A 21,929-nucleotide genomic window follows, 5' to 3' on the forward strand; every position below is an offset into this window, starting at 1 on the left:
TTTCATAGGACTGATAAATTACTTAGGTGGGCTGAACTGGAATGACCTGTCTAAGGGTCAGGTAGGTGGTGATGGTTGCCGATATGACGCTTTCCAGGGCATAGTTCTAGCTGCTCAGTCAAATTATGTTCCAAATAGGGAAATCAGATCAAACAAAAATGATCCTAAATGGATGAGCAATAGATTAAAATATCTGACTGGTCAAAAGAGAGGCATATATAGGCAAATCAAAAGAGGAGAGGGGCAATTAAGAAATCGATATATTCAGTTAAAGAGAGAAATAGAAAAGGGAATTAGGAAAGCAAAAAAGAGATTATGAGGTTAAAGTTGCAAGAGAATCGAAAACTAACCCAAAAGGATTCTTTCAGGTATACAGAAGTAAGATCAGGGACAAGATAGGCCCACTCAAAAGTTCCGAGGGTCAGCTCATTGACAGTGATAGGGAAATGTGAAGAATTTTTAACACATACATCCTCTCAGTTTTTACACAGGAGGATACCAGCGATATTCCAGAAATGATAAATTATGTAGAACAGGACGATAATAAACTGTGCACGATTAGGGTCACAAGTGACATGGTCCTTAGGCAAATAGATTAATTAAAACCTAACAAATCCCCAGGCCCTGATGAACTGTATGCAAGGGTTCTAAAGGAATGTAAAGAGGAGCTTAGCAAACCTTTGGCTAATCTTTTTAACATATCACTACAAACTGGCATGGTGCCAGATAAGTGGAAAATGGTAAATGTGATACCTATTTTCAAAACAGGTGACAGGTCCTTAGCTTCGAACTATAGACCAATAAGCCTAACCTCCATAGTGGGAAAATTTATGGAATCAATAATTGCCGAGGCAGTTCTTAGCCACCTTGAAAAGCATAAATTAATCAACGAATCTCAGCATGGTTTTACAAAGGGGCGTTCCTGCCTTACGAATTTATTAACTTTTTTCACTAAGGTATTTGAGGAGGTAGATCATGGTAATGAATATGATATTGTGTATATGGACTTCAGTAAGGCTTTTGACAGGGTCCCACATCTGAGACTATTGAGGAAAATTAAGGCACATGGAATAGGAGGAGAATTTTTTTCCTGGATAGAGGCATGGTTGACAAATAGGCAGCAGAGAGTTTGCATAAATGGGGAGAAATCAGAGTTGGGAAGCGTCGCTAGCGGTGTTCCACAGGGGTCAGTGTTGGGCCCCCTGCTGTTCACAATCTACATAAACGACATTGATGAGGGCATAAAGAGCGACATCAGCAAGTTTGCCGATGACACCAAAATAGGCCGTCGAATTCATTCTGACGAGGACATTAGAGCACTCCAGGAAGATTTGAATAGACTGATGCAGTCAGTGGTCGGAGAAGTGGCAGATGCAGTTTAATATAGACAAATGCAAAGTTCTAAATGTTGGACAGGACAATAACCATGCCACATATAAACTAAATAATGTAGATCTTAATATTACGGATTGCGAAAAAGATTTAGGAGTTCTGGTTAGCAGTAATCTGAAACCAAGACAACAGTGCATAAGTGTTAGCAATAAAGCTAATAGAATCCTTGACTTCATATCAAGAAGCATAAATAATAGAAGTCCTCAGGTTGTTCTTCAACTCTATACATCCTTGGTTAGGCCTCATTTAGATTATGCTGCACAGTTTTGGTCACCGTATTACAGAATGGATACAAATGCTCTGGAAAATGTACAAAGGAGGATGACAAAGTTGATCCCATGTATCAGAAGCCTTCCCTATGAGGATAGACTAAGGGCCCTGAATCTGCACTTTCTAGAAAGACGTAGAATTAGGGGGGATATGATTGAGGTGTATAAATGGAAGGCAGGAATAAATAAAGGGGATGTAAATAGTGTGCTGAAAATATCTAGCCTAGACAGGACTCGCAGCAATGGTTTTAAGTTGGAAAAATTCAGATTCAGGAAGGATATAGGAAAGTACTGGTTTGGTAGTAGAGTTGTTGATGAGTGGAACAAACTCCCAACTACAGTTATAGAGGCCAGAACGTTGTGTAGCTTTAAAAATAGGTTGGATAAATACATGAGTGGATGTGGGTGGGTGTGAGTTGGACCTGATAGCTTGTGCTACCAGGTCGGTTGCCGTGTTCCTCCCTTAAGTCAATGTGACATGACCTGACTAGGTTGGGTGCATTGGCTTAAGCCGGTAGGAGATTTGGACCTGCCTCGCATGGGCCAGTAGGCCTGCTGCAGTGTTCCTTCATTCTTATGTTCTTACATTGGTCCCGTACCTCTTCATCTTGCACAAATAACCAGCAGATAGAAGAGAGGACCTTACGACGACGTTTCGGTCCGACTTGGACCATTTGCAAAGTCAGTGTGACTTTGTAAATGGTCCAAGTCAGGCAGAAACCTCGTCGTACGCTCCTCTCTTCTATGTGCGGGTTATTTGTGTGTCGTTCCAGTTACGGCACTGTACCTTTTTTTGTTATTTCTCTTTATCTTGCCCCTCGCACAGTTCTTTATGCACGGACACATCTATGCAGAACATTTTATTCACTTAGCTAAAACCAAAAAATAAACCAGAATAATGTCGTAAAACCACCGTATTAGACCTCAGTATTAAAAGCTGGCATAGTATCAAGATTAATAGGTAGTATTAATAGTTAGTAACGCTCTTTTCTGTCATGTTAGAGATCACAGTTATCCTATTCACTGGTTCTCTGCTAAAACTGTTTACCCTTCTTCTACGCTGTCTTGCTGAAGCATCCCTTATGGACGACTTTCCTAAAATGAATCTTAGTCCTGGCTTTGTGCCTGTAGATGCCTTCCTTCATGCATAATTGTATAAAACAACGGAGATTCAGTCTTCGTTTCGGAGCTTGCCCTTATTTCCCGACCTCCATAGTGGGTGCTGCGAGCCCTCCCTGGGGCGAGTGTTCTTAGGCCTGGTCATGGACCGGTCCGCGGGGACTTTGACCCCCGAAACGCCCTTCAGGTGCATATACCCTACTCCGCCAGGTGGTAAACTAAGTGACCTAAAGCATTTGTGTATTATTACATCAGTACGAGAAGTTCTAAACCCGTAGGAGTCATACAGGGCCTGGAGGAATGGGAAACATCATTAAGGAAACACACGTCCAATTTCTTGGATTAATGAACGCTTACCAGCGTCAAGGAAACTCTCCTGAGGGAAATGTCTGCTTAGCTTATCAGTTACGTCTTGAAAAAAAATTATCAGTAAACAAAATATTTTACAGGTGGAAAGTTTGACAAATTTCATCATCAGACTATCCAAAAGCAGTCCAATTTTGTGTCCTCTAAATTTTTGCGGAGAGAGGCATGCTGCAGAAAAAGTGTGATTATCCCACTGCTATCCCGAGTCCGGGTACATTTATACGTTCCTGAAATGGAAGCCACGGTTATTGGGGATCGGAGACACCTTTGTCGGTTGCGTCAAACATAATTTACCTATTACAGATGAACTGACTGTCAATAAATTACTGAGAACCTAATCTGAAAATGATCTTGTAATTAATATTTAGTCTTGTTCTATGCGTATATTTGCATAATAGTCTGTTTGAAAACTAAATATACTTACTAGAAATAATAAAAATTACGGAAATGTATTATTGTGAATGATCTCTGTTGATTACTTCATGAATTACAATGTAAAGGCTTGACTCACCATCTGCTAAATGCGGAATTGTCTCTGACCATCCGAGTTGCTGGTGATCGCCAAGAGAAATCCCAAGTATACTTCCGAGTTCACAGGAACATTGTCAGTGGATGACCCACATCACTACAGCAGACTACGTATTAGTAATTAAACAACTGTAGGTCAACGAGCAAACATAAAAACTCATTAACCTTCGCTTCAAAATAACAGGGTATTCATCAGTTTTAGCGTGCTGTACTCATCACTCTGAACCGGAAACTTGTTTGTTGAATATTGCGCTAGATATAAACAGAGTAATCATGATAATGGAAGAGCAGCGGACACGTATATGGGAAACATATATTGCAGACTACCTCATTGCTCACAATGAAGTTACCTGTAGAGGACGGACTACATGTTGGCCACTTCTATTCATTATTTCCATGAAACAAGAATGATATAGCGAAAGGGCTCTCTCCCAGCCATCCACTTTATTCGTCACAATGTCGAGCTGAATCTAGTTAAAAATTATGCAATATAATGTGTTGCACTGTCGTGGTAGTTATTTTCGAGGATTTCGAAATAGACAAACTCGCAAAGAGGTATTAAAAGATATACACCAGTTGCTAGAAAACATACTGAGCAGAACAACTTTGTATTCGAACTACGTATCGATCTGTTTCAAGCTTGTTCTGATTTTTTTTTTGACTGTTGTGGGTAGTATACCATGTAGATTCACGGACCTGAACAAGGAATAACAAAGCATGATGTACTGTACACAGTGAGTGCAGCAGTTGTGAACGAGAAACAAATAGCTGTACCGAGACAATAGCAAGTAGTGATCAAAGAATTTTATTAGCTTTCTGGAAAATAGAGAAGACACCCGGGAGACCATGGCAACATATTGCATCCTGAGGTGGGTATACGCAGTCCAGCTCTGAGACAACTTCTAAGAGAAAGTTGCGCTAAGTGACTTAGAATAAATTATGTTGAATTATCCTTTATATTACTACAATTGAAATATATTTTAGTGCTCATTCAGGGTTAAAAAAAAATCGACAAATGACATATCTTAGACATATACTTCACGACTCTCTCTCACATAAAATATAAAACTAAGCAGTTTTTTGGTCCATCGCGCACGATTATCAAATGCTAGAATAACCGAAACATCAAATTTTCATCTCTAATTTATGGCTAGTTGTGATTTATTTCATCTAGAAAATTCTGAGACATTCTTTTTAAAAACTATAACTGGCATTTTTCATAGTCTAAGTTTCTCTCAGTACTGGGACCAAATCAATATTTTGTTCCTCCCTTGAATGGGTCTGGAATCACTACCACATACAAATTGGGACAGAAGAAGCAGCTTCTTAATTATGTATCAGATGAGTTTTTACAATCACACTATTGTAATACTATTAATCTGCGCTCTGGAACTTAGCTTTAATATCACCTGTAATCTGGATTCTCAGAAGGATTTGCACTCTGGATGATGGTTACTAGACCAACAAGGCAATCTAACCACGGTAAGGGCGGGGATTGAACACGCGCCAAGTGAGTCGTAAAACTCCAGGCCAGAGCATAAATGAGCTGAGGTACGTAACAATTCTTAGCTTGTAAATAAGGTATTATATCATAGCCTACCACTGTAACATTATCGTGTAAATATAAAAAAAAGTACGGTTCTGTTTCGTTGTGTTGACTTGAATCTGTTACACCGGCCCGGACACAGAACTTCACTCGTTCTGTGATTCTGGCAGTGATTGTGGCTTTAGGGACCTTAAGGTTCCGCCCTCACACAGCGCAGGACGTGTTTGTTAATCCACAGTCGTTTTGCTAAAAATAACCTAGAACTCACCACTAGAAGCTTTCATACTTCATATATTTTATGTTTAGCCTTTTTAACATACATAAATATAAAATGACTTACATTGATTAAAATATTAATACATATATATATATATATATATATATATATATATATATATATATATATATATATATATATATATATATATATATATATATATATATAATATATATATATATATATATATATATATATATATATATAAATATATATATATATATATATATATATATATATATATATATATATATATATATATATATATATATATATTATATATATATATTTTTTTCTTTTTTTTTTTCAACAAGTCGGTCGTCTCCCACTGAGGCAGGGTGACCCAAAAAAGAAAGAAAATCCCCAAAAAGAAAATACATTCATCATATATATATATATATATATATATATATATATATATATATATATATATATATATATATATATATATCTATATATGTCTCATAAACACGCTAGATAACAGGGATATCTTGCTACTCCTACTTACACTTTGGTCACACTTCACAGACACGCACATGCATATATATATACACACATCTAGGTTTTTCTCCTTTTTCTAAATAGCTCTTGTTCTTCTTTATTTCTTCTATTGTCCATGGGGAAGTGGAAAAGAATCTTTCCTCCGTAAGCCATGCTTGTCGTATGAGGCGACTAAAATGCCGGGAGCAATGGGCTAGTAACCCCTTCTCCTGTAGACATTTACTAAAAAAGAGAAGAAGAAAAACTTTATAAAACTGGGATGCTTAAATGTGCGTGGATGTAGTGCGGATGACAAGAAACAGATGATTGCTGATGTTATGAATGAAAAGAAGTTGGATGTCCTGGCCCTAAGCGAAACAAAGCTGAAGGGGGTAGGGGAGTTTCAGTGGGGGGAAATAAATGGGATTAAATCTGGAGTATCTGAGAGAGTTAGAGCAAAGGAAGGGGTAGCAGTAATGTTGAATGATCAGTTATGGAAGGAGAAAAGAGAATATGAATGTGTAAATTCAAGAATTATGTGGATTAAAGTATAGGTTGGATGTGAGAAGTGGGTCATAATAAGCGTGTATGTACCTGGAGAAGAAAGGAATGCAGAGGAGAGAGAGAGGTTTTGGGAGATGTTAAGTGAATGTATAGGAGCCTTTGAACCAAGTGAGAGAGTAATTGTGGTAGGGGACATGAATGCTAAAGTAGGAGAAACTTTTAGAGAGGGTGTGGTAGGTAAGTTTGGGGTGCCAGGTGTAAATGATAATGAGAGCCCTTTGATTGAACTTTGTATAGAAAGGGGTTTAGTTATAGGTAATACATATTTTAAGAAAAAGAGGATAAATAAGTATACAAGATATGATGTAGGGCGAAATGACAGAAGTTTGTTGGATTATGTATTGGTAGATAAAAGACTGTTGAATAGACTTCAGGATGTACATGTTTATAGAGGGGCCACAGATATATCAGATCACTTTCTAGTTGTAGCTACACTGAGAGTAAAAGGTAGATGGGATACAAGGAGAATAGAAGCATCAGGGAAGAGAGAGGTGAAGGTTTATAAACTATAAAAGGAGGCAGTTAGGGTAAGATATAAACAGCTATTGGAGGATAGATGGGCTAATGAGAGCATAGGCAATGGGGTCGAAGAGGTATGGGGTAGGTTTAAAAATGTAGTGTTAGAGTGTTCAGCAGAAGTTTGTGGTTACAGGAAAGTGGGTGCAGGAGGGAAGAGGAGCGATTGGTGGAATGATGATGTAAAGAGAGTAGTAAGGGAGAAAAAGTTAGCATATGAGAAGTTTTTACAAAGTAGAAGTGATGCAAGGAGAGAAGAGTATATGGAGAAAAAGAGAGAGGTTAAGAGAGTGGTGACGCAATGTAAAAAGAGAGCAAATGAGAGAGTGGGTGAGATGTTATCAACAAATTTTGTTGAAAATAAGAAAAAGTTTTGGAGTGAGATTAACAAGTTAAGAAAGCCTAGAGAACAAATGGATTTGTCAGATAAAAATAGGAGAGGAGAGTTATTAAATGGAGAGTTAGAGGTATTGGGAAGATGGAGGGAATATTTTGAGGAATTGTTAAATGTTGATGAAGATAGGGAAGCTGTGATTTCGTGTATAGGACAAGGAGGAATAACATCTTGTAGGAGTGAGGAAGAGCCAGTTGCGAGTGTGGGGAAAGTTTGTGAGGCAGTAGGTAAAATGAAAGGGGGTAAGGCAGCCGGGATTGATGGGATAAAGATAGAAATGTTAAAAGCAGGTGGGGATATAGTTTTGGAGTGGTTGGTGCAATTATTTAATAAATGTATGGAAGAGGGTAAGGTACCTAGAGATTGGCAGAGAGCATGCATAGTTCCTTTGTATAAAGGCAAAGGGGATAAAAGAGAGTGCAAAAATTATAGGGGGATAAGTCTGCTGAGTATACCTGGTAAAGTGTATGGTAGAGTTATTATTGAAAGAATTAAGAGTAAGACGGAGAATAGGATAGCAGATGAACAAGGAGGCTTTAGGAAAGGTAGGGGGTGTGTGGACCAGGTGTTTACAGTGAAACATATAAGTGAACAGTATTTAGATAAGGCTAAAGAGGTCTTTGTGGCATTTATGGATTTGGGAAAGGCGTATGACAGGGTGGATACGGGAGCAATGTGGCAGATGTTGCAAGTGTATGGTGTAGGAGGTAGGTTACTGAAAGCAGTGAAGAGTTTTTACGAGGATAGTGAGGCTCAGGTTAGAGTATGTAGGAAAGAGGGAAATTATTTCCCAGTAAAAGTAGGCCTTAGACAAGGATGTGTGATGTCACCGTGGTTGTTTAATATATTTATCGATGGGGTTGTAAGAGAAGTAAATGCGAGGGTCTTGGCAAGAGGCGTGGAGTTAAAAGATAAAGAATCACACACAAAGTGGGAGTTGTCACAGCTGCTCTTTGCTGATGACACTGTGCTCTTGGGAGATTCTGAAGAGAAGTTGCAGAGATTGGTGGATGAATTTGGTAGGGTGTGCAAAAGAAGAAAATTAAAGGTGAATACAGGAAAGAGTAAGGTTATGAGGATAACAAAAAGATTAGGTGATGAAAGATTGAATATCAGATTGGAGGGAGAGAGTATGGAGGAGGTGAATGTATTCAGATATTTGGGAGTGGACGTGTCAGCGGATGGGTCTATGGAAGATGAGGTGAATCATAGAATTGATGAGGGGAAAAGAGTGAGTGGTGCACTTAGGAGTCTGTGGAGACAAAGAACTTTGTCCTTGGAGGCAAAGAGGGGAATGTATGAGAGTATAGTTTTACCAACGCTCTTATATGGGTGTGAAGCATGGGTGATGAATGTTGAGGCGAGGAGAAGGCTGGAGGCAGTGGAGATGTCATGTCTGAGGACAATGTGTGGTGTGAATATAATGCAGAGAATTCGTAGTTTGGAAGTTAGGAGGAGGTGCAGGATTACCAAAACTGTTGTCCAGAGGGCTGAGGAAGGGTTGTTGAGGTAGTTCGGACATGTAGAGAGAATGGAACGAAACAGAATGACTTCAATAGTGTATCAGTCTGTAGTGGAAGGAAGGCGGGGTAGGGGTCGGCCTAGGAAAGGTTGGAGAGAGGGGGTAAAGGAGGTTTTGTGTGCGAGGGGCTTGGACTTCCAGCAGGCATGCGTGAGCGTGTTTGATAGGAGTGAATGGAGACAAATGGTTTTTAATACTTGACGTGCTGTTGGAGTGTGAGCAAAGTAACATTTATGAAGGGGTTCAGGGAAACCGGCAGGCCGGACTTGAGTCCTGGAGATGGGAAGTACAGTGCCTGCACTCTGAAGGAGGGGTGTTAATGTTGCAGTTTAAAAACTGTAGTGTAAAGCACCCTTCTGGCAAGACAGTGATGGAGTGAATGATGGTGAAAGTTTTTCTTTTTCGGGCCACCCTGCCTTGGTGGGAATCGGCCAGTGTGATAATAAAAAATATATATATATATATATATATATATATATATATATATATATATATATATGTGTGTGTGTGTGTGTGTGTGTGTGTGTGTGTGTGTGTGTGTGTGTGTGTGTGTGTGTGTGTGTGTGTGTGTGTACTCACCTAGTTGTACTCACCTAGTTGAGGTTGCAGGGGTCGAGTCCAAGCTCTTGGCCCTGCCTCTTCACTGGTGGATACTAGGTCACTCTCCCTGAACCGTAAGCTTTTTCATACCTCTGCTTAAAGCTATGTATGGATCCTGCCTCCACTACATCGCGTCCCAAACTATTCCACTTCCTGACTACTCTGTGGCTGAAGAAATACTTCCTAACATCCCTGTGATTCATCTGTGTCTTCAACTTCCAACTGTGTCACCTTGTTGCTGTGTCCCATCTCTGGAACATCCTGTCTTTGTCCACCTTGTCAATTCCTCTCAGTATTTTGTATGTCGTTATCATGTCCCCCCTATCTCTCCTCTCCTCCAGTGTCGTCAGGTTGATTTCGTGTGTGTGTGTGTGTGTGTGTGTGTGTGTGTGTGTGTGTGTACTCACCTATTTGTACTCAACTATTCGTGGTTGCAGGGTCGAGTCCTAGCTCCTGGCCCCGCCTCTTCACCGGTTGCTACTGGGTCCTCTCTCTCCCCGCTCCATGAGCTTTATCATACCTCGTCTTAAAACTATGTATGGTTCCTGCCTCCACTACATCACTTTCTAGGCTATTCTAATGCCTGACAACTCTATGACTGAAGAAATACTTCCTAATATCTCTCTGACTCATCTGTGTCTTCAACTTCCAATTGTGACCTCTTGTTTCTGTGTCCCCTCCCTGGAACATCCTGTCTTCGTCCACCTTGCCTATTCCGCGCAGTATTTTATATGTCGTTATCATGTCTCCCCTGACCCTCCTGTCCTCTAGTGTCGTCAGGCCGATTTCCCTTAACCTTTCTTCATAAGGCATTCCCCTTAGCTCTGGAACTAACCTTGTCGCAAACCTTTGCACTTTCTCTAGTTTCTTGACGTGCTTTATCAAGTGCGGGTTCCAAACAGGTGCTGCATACTCCAGTATGGGCCTGACGTACACGGTGTACAGTGTCTTGAACGATTCCTTATTAAGGTATCGGAACGCTGTTCTCAGGTTTGCCAGGCGCCCATATGCTGCAGCAGTTACCTGGTTGACGTGTGCTTCCGGAGACATGTTCGGTGTTATACTCACTCCAAGATCTTTCTCCTTGTGCGAAGTTTGCAGTCTTTGTGTGTGTGTGTGTGTGTGTGTGTGTGTGTGTGTGTGTGTGTGTGTGTGTGTGTGTGTGTGAGTGTGTGCTCACCTATTTGCTCACCTATTTGTGGTTGCAGGGGTCGAGTCCTAGCTCCTGGCCCCGCCTCTTCACCGGTTGCTACTAGGCCCTCTCTCTCCCCGCTCCATGAGCTTTATCAAAACTCGTCTTAAAACTGTGTATGGTTCCTGCCTCCACTACGTCATTTTCTAGGCTATTCCACTGCCTTACAACTCTATGACTGAAGAAATACTTCCTACTATCTCTCTGACTCATTTGTGTCTTCAACTTCCAATTGTGGCCTCTTGTTTCTGTGTCCCCTCCCTGGAACATCCTGTCCTTGTCCACCTTGTCTATTCCACGCAGTATTTTATATGTCGTTATCATGTCTCCCCTGACCCTCCTGTCCTCCAGTGTCGTCAGGCCGATTTCCCTTAATCTTTCTTCATAGGACATTCCCCTTAGCTCTGGAACTAACCTTGTCGCAAACCTTTGTACTTTCTCTAGTTTCTTGACGTGCTTTATCAAGTGCGGGTTCCAAACAGGTGCTGCATACTCCAGTATGGGCCTGACATACACGGTGTACAGTGTCTTGAATGATTCCTTACTAAGGTATCGGAATGCTGTTCTCAGGTTTGCCAGGCGCCCATATGCTGCAGCAGTTATCTGATTGATGTGTGCTTCCGGAGACATGCTCGGTGTTATACTCACCCCAAGATCTTTCTCCTTGAGTGAGGTTTGCAGTCTTTGGCCACCTAGCCTATACTCTGTCTGTGGTCTTCTGTGCCCTTCCCCTATCTTCATGACTTTGCATTTGGCAGGATTAAATTCGAGAAGCCATTTGCTGGACCAGGTGTCCAGTCTGTCCAGGTCTCTTTGAAGTCCTGCCTGGTCCTCATCAGATTTAATTCTCCTCATTAACTTCACATCATCTGCTAACAGGGACACTTCTGAGTCTAACCCTTCCGTCATGTCGTTCACATATACCAAAAATAGCACTTGTCCTAGGACCGACCCCTGTGGGACCCCGCTCGTCACAGGTGCCCACTGTGATACATCATTACGTACCATGACTCGTTGTTGCCTCCCTGTCAGGTATTCTCTGATCCATTGCAGTGCCCTTCCTGTTATATGCGCCTGATGCTCTAGCTTCTGCACTAATCTCTTGTGAGGAACTGTGTCAAAGGCCTTCTTGCAGTCCAAGAAGATGCAATCAACCCACCCCTCTCTCTCTTGTCTTACTTCTGTTATTTTATCATAAAACTCCAGAAGGTTTGTGACACAGGATTTGCCTTCCGTGAATCCGTGCTGGTTGGCATTTATACTCCTGTTCCGTTCCAGGTGCTCCACCACTCTCCTCCTGATAATCTTCTCCATAATTTTGCATACTATACACGTCAATGACACAGGTCTATAGTTTAGTGCCTCTTTTCTGTCTCCTTTTTTGAAAATGGGAACTACATTTGCCGTCTTCCATACCTCAGTTAGTTGCCCAGTTTCCAGGGATGTGTTGAAGATTGTGGTAAGTGGCACGCACAACATATCTGCTCCCTCTCTAAGGACCCACGGAGAGATGTTGTCCGGTCCCATTGCCTTTGAGGTATCGATGTCCCTTAGCAGTTTCTTCACCTCCTACTCATCTGTATGTATGTCGTCCAACACTTGTTGGTGTATTCCTTGCTGGTGTCCCCATCTGGTCTGTCCACCCAGAGTCCTTCCTGTCTCTACTGTAAATACTTCCTTAAATCTCCTGTTGAGCTCCTCACATACCTCTTGATCGTTTCTTGTGAGTTCTCCACCTTCTTTCCTCAGCCTTATCACCTGGTCCTTGACTGTTGTCTTCCTCCTAATGTGGCTATACAGCAGTTTCGGGTCAGATTTGACTTTCGATGCTATGTCGTTTTCATACTGTCGCTGGGCCTCCCTCCTTATCTGCGCATACTCGTTTCTGGCTCTTCTACTAATCTCCTTGTTTTCCTGGGTCCTATGCCTCCTGTACCTTTTCCATTCTCTGTTGCACTTAGTTTTTGCCTCCCTACACCTTCGGGTAAACCAAGGACTCGTTTTGGTCTTCCTATTATTTCTGTTTCCCTTGGGAACAAAACTTTCCTCTGCCTCCTTGCACTTTGTTGCCACATATTCCATCATCTCGTTTACTGATTTTCCTACCATTTCTCTGTCCCACTGAACCTCCTGCAGGAAGTTTCTCATACCTGTGTAGTCCCCCCTTTTATAGTTTGGCCTGTCCCCTTCAGTTCCTGTTACCTTCTCCACTTGTAACTCTACTATATAGTCAAAACTCAGAACCACATGATCGCTAGCTCCAAGGGGCCTCTCGTAAGTGATGTCCTCAATGTCTGAACTGCTCAGGGTGAACACAAGATCCAGTCTTGCTGGCTCATCCTCCCCTCTCTCTCTGGTTGTGTCCCTGACATGTTGATGCATGAGGTTTTCAAGTACCACATCCATCATCTTGGCTCTCCATGTTTCGGGACCCCCATGTGGTTCCAGGTTTTCCCAGTCGATCTCCCTGTGGTTGAAATCGCCCATTACCAGTAACTTTGCTCTGCTCGAGTGAGCTCTTCTTGCCACCTCAGCCAGTGTGTCCACCATCACCCTGTTGTTTTCTTCGTACTCCTCTCTTGGCCTCCTGCAGTTCTGTGGTGGGTTATACATCACTCCAATGACTACTTTATGTTCTCCGGACTGAATTGTACCTACAATGTAGTCTCTTTCTCCAATCATGTCCATGCCTTCCATTTCCTCAAATCCCCATTGGTGTTTTATGAGCAGTGTGTGTGTGTGTGTGTGTGTGTCTGTCTGTCTGTCTGTCTGTCTGCCTCATGGTGAATAAGTAAAACTTGCGATTTTGGCTTAAATAACAATGCTCTTCTTGCCGAATAAGGCAAGCAAAAATTCGTGTATACAGTAACTTCGCAAAAATTATTCTGAGCTTAACGAAAAAATATATTTCATCGTGTTTGTTTATTAAATTATTGTAAACTTATCTAAAATATATTTAGGTGGATTAGGTTAAATTAAAATGCGCTTGTTATAATAAGGTTAGGTAATTTTTTTAAGGCTGTTTTGGAAAGAAATTAAATTTTACATTACCTTAAATAAGAAAATATATCTTTAAAAGTAAGAGAAAATTTTAGAAAAGTTAACTTTAAATGAATTCTTGCTAATTGATCAATTTTACCTATTCGGCACTATATTTATAAATATATATGTGTATATATATATATACATATATATATATATATATATATATATATATATATATATATATATATATATATATATATATATATATATATATATATATATATATATATATATATATATATGTATATATATATATATATACATATATATATATATATATATATATATATATATATATATATATATATATATATATATATATATATATATATATATATATATATATATATATATATATATATATATATATATATTTTTATATATATATAACGAAGCGTTGGAGCCAGAGTGGTTGGTGCACTATGACTACCTCACGCCTGACAAGTAGGGCTTATAAAGGTACCTTTATGCTTGTGAAGGGCTATTGATCAGGTACTCCCCCTTCCTTGATGCCTGTGAGGCAGGCTTCAGGGTCCCTTTATCACTGAGAGGCTTCAAGGTCCCTTTATCACTGGGAGGCTTCAGGGTCCCTTTATCACTGGGAGGCTTCAGGGCCCCTTTATCACTGGGAGGCTTCAGAGTCCCTTTATCACTGAGAGGCTTCAGGGTCCCTTTATCACTGAGAGGCTTCAGGGTCCCTTTATCACTGAGAGGCTTCAGGGTCCCTTTATCACTGGGAGGCTTCAGAGTCCCTGTATCACTGGCAGGCTTCAAGGTCCTTGTGTCACTGGGAGGCTTCAGGTTCCCTTTGTCACTGGGAGGCTTCAGGTTCCCTTTGTCACTGGGAGGCTTCAGGATCCCAGTGCCACTAGGAGGCTTCAGAGTCCCCGTGTCACTGGGAGGTTTCAGGGTCCCTGTGTCACTCGGAGGTTTCAGGGTCCCTGTGTGACTGGGAGGTTTCAGGTTCCTTGTATCACTGGGAGGTTTCAGGGTCCCTGTGTCACTCGGAGGTTTCAGGGTCCCTGTATGACTGGGAGGCTTCAGGTTCCTTGTATCACTGGGAGGTTTCAGGGTCCCTGTGTCACTGGGAGGCTTCAAGGTCCCTGTATCACTGGGAGGCTTCAAGGTCCTTGTGTTACTGGGAGGCTTCAGGGCCCCTGTGTCACTGGGAGGCTTCAGGTTCCCTTTGTCACTGGGAAGCTTCAGGATCCCAGTGCCACTAGGAGGCTTCAGAGTCCCGGTGTCACTGGGAGGTTTCAGGGTCCCTGTGTCACTCGGAGGTTTCAGGGTCCCTGTGTGACTGGGAGGCTTCAGGTTCCTTGTATCACTGGAAGGCTTCAGGATCCATGTGTCACTGGGAGGCTTCAGGACCCCTGTGTCACTGGGAGGCTTCAGGTTCCCTTTGTCACTGGGAGGCTTCAGGATCCCAGTGCCACTAGGAGGCTTCAGAGTCCCCGTGTCACTGGGAGGTTTCAGGGTCCCTGTGTCACTCGGAGGTTTCAGGGTCCCTGTGTGACTGGGAGGCTTCAGGTTCCTTGTGTCACTGGGAGGCTTCAGGGTCCATGTGTCAGTGGGAGGCTTCAGGGTCCCTGTGTCACTGGGAGCCTTCAGGGTCCCTGTGTCACTGGGAGGCTTCAGGGTCCCTGTGTCACTGGGAGGCTTCAGGGTCCCTGTGTCACTGGGAGGCTTCAGGGTCCCTGTGTCACTGGGAGCCTTCAGGGTCCCTGTGTCACTGGGAGGCTTCAGGGTCCCTGTGTCACTGGGAGGCTTCAGGGTCCCTGTGTCACTGGGAGGCTTCAGGGTCCCTGTGTCACTGGGAGGCTTCAGGGTCCCTGTGTCACTGGGAGGCTTCAGGGTCCCTGTGTCACTGGAAGGCTTCAGGGTCCCTGTGTCACTGGGAGGCTTCAGGGTCTCTGTTTCACTGGGAGGCTTCAGGGCTTCTTGATCAAAGGAACCTGTGCTACCCCCTAACTTGACTTCGATCATGCCTGAATACTCAACATTTTCCATGAGGAATCGCTAAATCTTATGGGTTGAACTATTTTCAATAATAATAATAATAACAAAGCTGATATTTTAAGTAATAGCATTCTAAACTGCCTATAAATAATTCACGCAAAATAATTATTTTCTACAGCTTATTAATGCTGTACTTATTAAAACACCCACACACACACACACACACACACACACACACACACACACACACACACACACACACACACACACACACACACACACACACACACACACACACACACACACACACACACACACACACATACTTTATATTTTTATTTTCTCTGTAGGTGAGGAGGAGGTGAACGTAGAAGAGTCTATGGGTGCGGGAACGCCGAGGTGCGTGGAGGCTGTGGCAATACTGCAAGGAAACAGTGTCTCTGGAGTCACTACCACGCTGCCGGATCCAAACAAGGTGTGTATGGTGCGGCTGGTCCACAGGAAGGGGTGCATGATTTGGCTCGACACCAACAAGGTATGAATGACGTGAGTGGACCAGAAAGTAGTATCAGTAATTTAGCAGGATATCAACATTGTGTTCATGTGTGGCTTGCTCACAATAAAGTGTACGTTGTGTGGTTGCTGTGCCTCCGTGGGAGTCATCTTCCGTACACTAATCGTAGGGCAGTTTCTGGCCTATCAAACTGTTATTGATGTCTGCGGTATCTCCAATAACCTCCCAGGCTGTTGTTGCTGCCTTCTGTGCATCCAACAACCCCACAGAGTATTTGTGATCAATTGCTGTACTTCCAGCATCCTCCCCAAGTCATCTATACTACTGCATTACCAGCTATTGCTGCGCCCACTTAGGTACTTTTGTTTTATAGTAGCTTTTATAGAGCCTTCAAGTGTTGCCGAAGTATGCTCCATTTTACTTAGGGCTTATTGAATAATAATAATAATAATAATAATAATAATAATAATAATAATAATAATAATAATAATAATAATAATAATTATTATTATTATTATTATTATTATTTCGTAAATCGTTAAATCCATGTTAGTTATTTAGGGCGTAGAGTGGTGGAGGGTGAAGGACCTGAGAGTGGTAATGTCCGAATCACAACAGTGCCATTATCACATCAGCGAGGAAACTGATCGGATGGACAATGAGAACATTCAAGACAAGAGATGTCAAGCCACTGATGATCCTTTTTAAATCACTTGTTCTCTCTAGGCTGGAATACTGCTGTACATTAACATCCGCATTCATGGCAGGTGAAACTGCAGATTTAGAGAATGTACAGAGAATCTTTATTGCACGTATAAATTCCATCAAACACCTTAATTACTGGGAACGCCTGGAAGCACTTGACTTGTACTCACTGGAGCGCAGGCGAGAGACATCATAATCTACACCTGGAAGATCCTGGAGGGACTAGTCCCTAATCTGCACACAGAAATCACTCCCTACGAAAGAAAAAGACTTGGAAGGCGATGCAACACATCCCCAGTGAAAAGTAGGGGCACCATTGGTACATTAAGAGAAAACAAAGTAAGTGTTCGGGGCCCAAGATTGTTCAACAGCCTCACACCAGCCATAAGAAGAATTACCAATAGACCCCTGGTTGTCATCATGAGGGAGCTGGATAGATACCAATAGTCAGTGCCGGATCAGCCGGGCTGTGGTTCGTACGTTGGACTACGTGCGGCCAGCAGTAACAACATTGTTGATCAGGCCCTGATCCACCAGGTGGCCTGGTCATGGACTGGGCCGCGGGGACGTTGTTCCCCGGAATACCCTCCAGGTAGACTCCATGTCTTAGGTTGTTGATAATCTTGGTAATTCCCATTGTTTGAATTAACGAGCACCTGAACCCTTCCCACTACCCCCATACAACCTTCTAACCTTCATCAACCTTTTTTCTCTATTAACTCTTTCCAAAAATTCCCATAAATCAGCAACAAGACTCCTTAAAATCTTGCATATTATATTCACTAAAAAATATCATTGCTTTACATCCATTCGCATTCAAAGTTCTTCTCCACTCAAAACAACGAATGTATGACCCCTATGGGTAGTGTGTTTACTAATAATAATTATAATAATAATAGCTCCACGCACCGGAGAATGGAGTAAAACTGATAGGAGAGCCAGAGTGACATGGTAAATAAAAGTCGTTTGAAGTAAGTTAACAAAGCTGAGCCACGTAATTAGTCCCTAACAATGGAAAACATCATTCGTCTTTTTTAAAGTAATTAATGATTGACATCTCATGGACGGCATCAAAGGTACAGCTAACAGGAACCATGAGCGCCGCTAATTGATCCTGACACGACCAGTGAATACCAGGATCGAGCCAGTACAAGCTCAGTGATTCAACTGGCATATTACTCTGCTGACGTGGTCTTGAAAGCTTAGAGTATATCACAGCCAAAGTGTGGTTCGCTGATATTTGAAGAGCGGTGTTGCGAGGTGACATGTATCAATGAGTGCTGAATTGATGCACTAGAGTTATATAAGACTTTTACAAAAGTATATTAAGCCTATATACTTACGAAGTTGTAGAACCTATTGCTTATATGATACACTAATCCCAAGTAGGTCATTCCGTGCAACGAGTAGAGGATGCATCAGTCTTTCACCAGGAGAGAGAGAAAACCTTTTCTCTCTCAGATAAGCTGAGCTTGCACTACAATATTCTCGAGAAGCGGTGCCATGCCAACGAAGGGCTCTTGATCCACAGAATTGAGCAGCTTTCCCTTGTCTTAGGTTAAATCTGATTACTTCTCATTCTCAAGGCGTTTTATGGCTCTTGCAGAATAATGCTTCCCGATGAATATAATAAGAATACTGCTATATATGTACGCTATACGTAGATTATTACATTCAATAGAAAGGAAAGAAGATGCTAAACAAGTAGGGGTCGTACAGCATCCAAGCATCCACGAGGATCATGCAAGGCATACTAAGTAGAGGCACAAAACTCACGAAATAGTAATGAAACATATCCAAACAAACTAGTTTGTGGTCACAGTGTGACCCATGTTAACTTCCCCACGATGAATAAATATACCTTGGTTGCATGAATCTTATTGTAGCCAGCTGGTCCAGTGGCTTAAGCGCTGGCCTGAAAGTTTACGACTCACTTCGAGTTCATGTCCCACCCGTACCGTGTTTTATTTTTCTTTCTTATTTTGGCACAAAACGAATGCAAAGTGATGCTCAATAATATATTATTGTGTTTCAGGGAGTAGATGTGGAGTACGTCGAGGTGATGTCTGGAGGCGTCCTCAGTTCCACCATCAGACGTCGAGAGGAACCTGTCGTATACAGCAGCCTAGCCTCACACCCCTACCTCGCCTACCCCTCCCATATGTCCCAGATCATGGTGGACCCTCGGGACATGGGACATGAGATAACCGAAGGATGCATGACTGCCACCAGCTCCCTGCATGACCTGGCGGGCGTTTTGCATCCCGTCCGGGGACATCATCCCTGCCAAGCGTCGACGATGGGGCGAGACGATGGTGCGAGCGTGTACGGGACGCTACGTCGGGGCGGAGAGAGGTTACGGGAAGGTGGTCCACCTCACCCGCGAGCTGTGGGCACCTTCCTAGCTACTAGTCACCAAGAAAGCGCCGTCTAAATCACATGGAAAGAATTTAAATGACCCCCAAAACGAGTGCAGTCCTCCATGCACCCCGTTTTCTTTTTGTTCCAGAATCTTGAGCTCCTCATGCAACATTTCTGCCCAACGCTGCCATAATATACACAAACAATAATCGTTAATCAAAGCCAGAAGCTGAACTAACAGAGCAAATTTTTCGATTCGAAATTGTAAATCACCTCAAATAGAGCTCGATTAGACTGCATCTCTGCTCAGCTACCGTCTCTACTTCCGCCACAAACTGGTAAATTATAATAATTAGGCAAACTTGTAAAAAAATGACGTGTTCAGTAGAAAAATGAAATTTCGAAGTGTTAATATCTAAAAATTGCGCTTTTCATCACATAGAACAAAATATATTTCCACAGCTTTATTTACTTCATTCTAAAAACTAATTTTTAGTATAATGAAAAATATTTACCACGCTATTACAGTGTGTTTAAAGCAGATGAAAATATTAAATACGGTCAACCCGTCCGAAATTAGAAAATGAAATTAAGCTGACAGATAAACAGAGGGGGTAAAACTGCTAGATTACATTCTGCGACAAGAGGTCGCGGTTCACGTGGCGGACACAGCAAATTAGTTAAGTGTCATGAGCAGCGCAGCAAATCTTCCAACAGCCACAGCTGTTGGGAAGGCTTCCTTCCCCTTCCTCCCGCATCTCCGAGAAAATATATTATATTTATGTACGGTAAGTATTAGGGAAGGACAGATGGAGAGACCGCCATTATTGCTTCCTTACCCTCAAACGGCTACCTATGCTACACGTTGTAGCTAATAGGTCGTTCTAGTCACATGACCAGAGCGTCACACAATATTTGCTGTTGACTTAAGAATTTATTTGCAAAAGCAAATGAAAAAAAAATCGCCCAGTTAATGTTCACTATGGAAATTGAATTTCGAGTGATCTGCGAGTGGGACATATTTATAATGTTATAAATACATTGTACATTACTGAAAAAAAATATTAGTGATTCAGTTTCAGCTAAACAGTTGATGGCACTGCCGTCGAAGTGACAATATTTTTTGCCAGAAAATTGTTTCCTTATAAAACGGGAAAAATAAAAACTATCCTATACATATATATATATATATATATATATATATATATATATATATATATATATATATATATATATATATATATATATATATATATATATATATATATATATATATATATATATATATTAGTATGAAGACTACTTCCTAACTGATTTTTATACTGAACTCTTGGCACGTTAACTTGTATCATGATACTAAAATATGTGTTTTGTAAAAAAAATATATAATGATTCGTACACATTGTTTACTGCCTGTTCTCTCTTATTCCCATTAAAGCCAAAAAAAAAAAAACATATCAGAGCCGAAAAACCTGGAACAGTTAACGACTTGCTTTATTTGTCTGTCTGAATCTAACAATCTTTTATGCTGTTTGAAGTATCTGTAGTCTTACTCTCTCCACTATAAGAACCTATTTTTTTTTGTATCACATAAATCGTACGCGCATTGTAGTAAGTCTCTTAAACAAAACATTACATTGCAGCTTGCATCATGAAGTGAGTGAAGCAGGATGAAAGGAAATAGACCAACTTACACACTTACATAAACGTATGTTAAAGTAAAATTAGTTGCTTGCACATCCACACACACATATATATATATATATATATATATATATATATATATATATATATATATATATATATATATATATATATATATATATATATATATATATATATATATGTCGTGCCGAATATGTAAAACTGGCCAATTAGCAGGAACTCATTTAAAATTAAGTCCTTTCTGAAATTTTCTCTTATACGTTTAAAGATATATTTTTTTCATTAATGTTCATGTAAAAATTTTTAATTTTGCACCAAAAGTATCTTACCTTATTATAACAAGAACAATTTATTTTACCTAACCGAACTAAATATATTTTAGATTTGTTTACAATAATTTAATACTAAACAAACTCTGTGAAATATATTTTTTCGTTAGGTTCAGAATGATTTTGGCGACATTATTGCATAGACAAATTTTCACTTGTCTTATATGGCAAGATGAGCGTTGCTATTTAAGCCAAGATCGCAAGTTCTGCCTATTCGGCACGACATATATATATATATATATATATATATATATATATATATATATATATATATATATATATATATATATATATATATATATATATATATATATATATATATATATATATATATATATATATATATATATATAACAACACTGCGACTTAACGATTATTCGAACCTTTGTTGTTTTAGCCCTCCTCATGGTGAGTGAAAATTCTACGACGCTCTGACCCACGGGACCATTCAAGAATCAAGCACCCAGCAGAGCTAGGTGTTGCACCGTGATCCGAGGACATACGATGGTGTGGGTGCTTTATAGCTAATTTCATCCTACTCCCCGCTCCGTGTACTAGCCTTCACGAACAGTATATATAGTATTGT

At 40.9% G+C, this 21,929-nt stretch overlaps 1 protein-coding gene across 4 annotated transcripts in view; it reads left to right on the forward strand.

Moving 5' to 3' along the window:
- The window catches only part of LOC128689666 (nephrin-like), a 204,234-nt gene extending 184,745 nt beyond the window's left edge, over positions 1-19,489 (forward strand). For all 4 annotated transcript variants that reach the window (XM_070087492.1, XM_070087493.1, XM_070087494.1 and 1 more), the window contains exons 13-14: positions 16,120-16,244; positions 19,024-19,489. In XM_070087492.1, coding sequence (XP_069943593.1) covers positions 16,120-16,244; positions 19,024-19,422 — 524 coding nt within the window. In that variant the 3' untranslated portion in view covers positions 19,423-19,489. The remainder of the gene's footprint in view (positions 1-16,119; positions 16,245-19,023) is intronic.
- Positions 19,490-21,929: the final 2,440 nt, after the last annotated feature.

This window comes from Cherax quadricarinatus, chromosome 22 (assembly GCF_038502225.1).
Source record: "Cherax quadricarinatus isolate ZL_2023a chromosome 22, ASM3850222v1, whole genome shotgun sequence".
NCBI lineage: Eukaryota > Metazoa > Arthropoda > Malacostraca > Decapoda > Parastacidae > Cherax > Cherax quadricarinatus.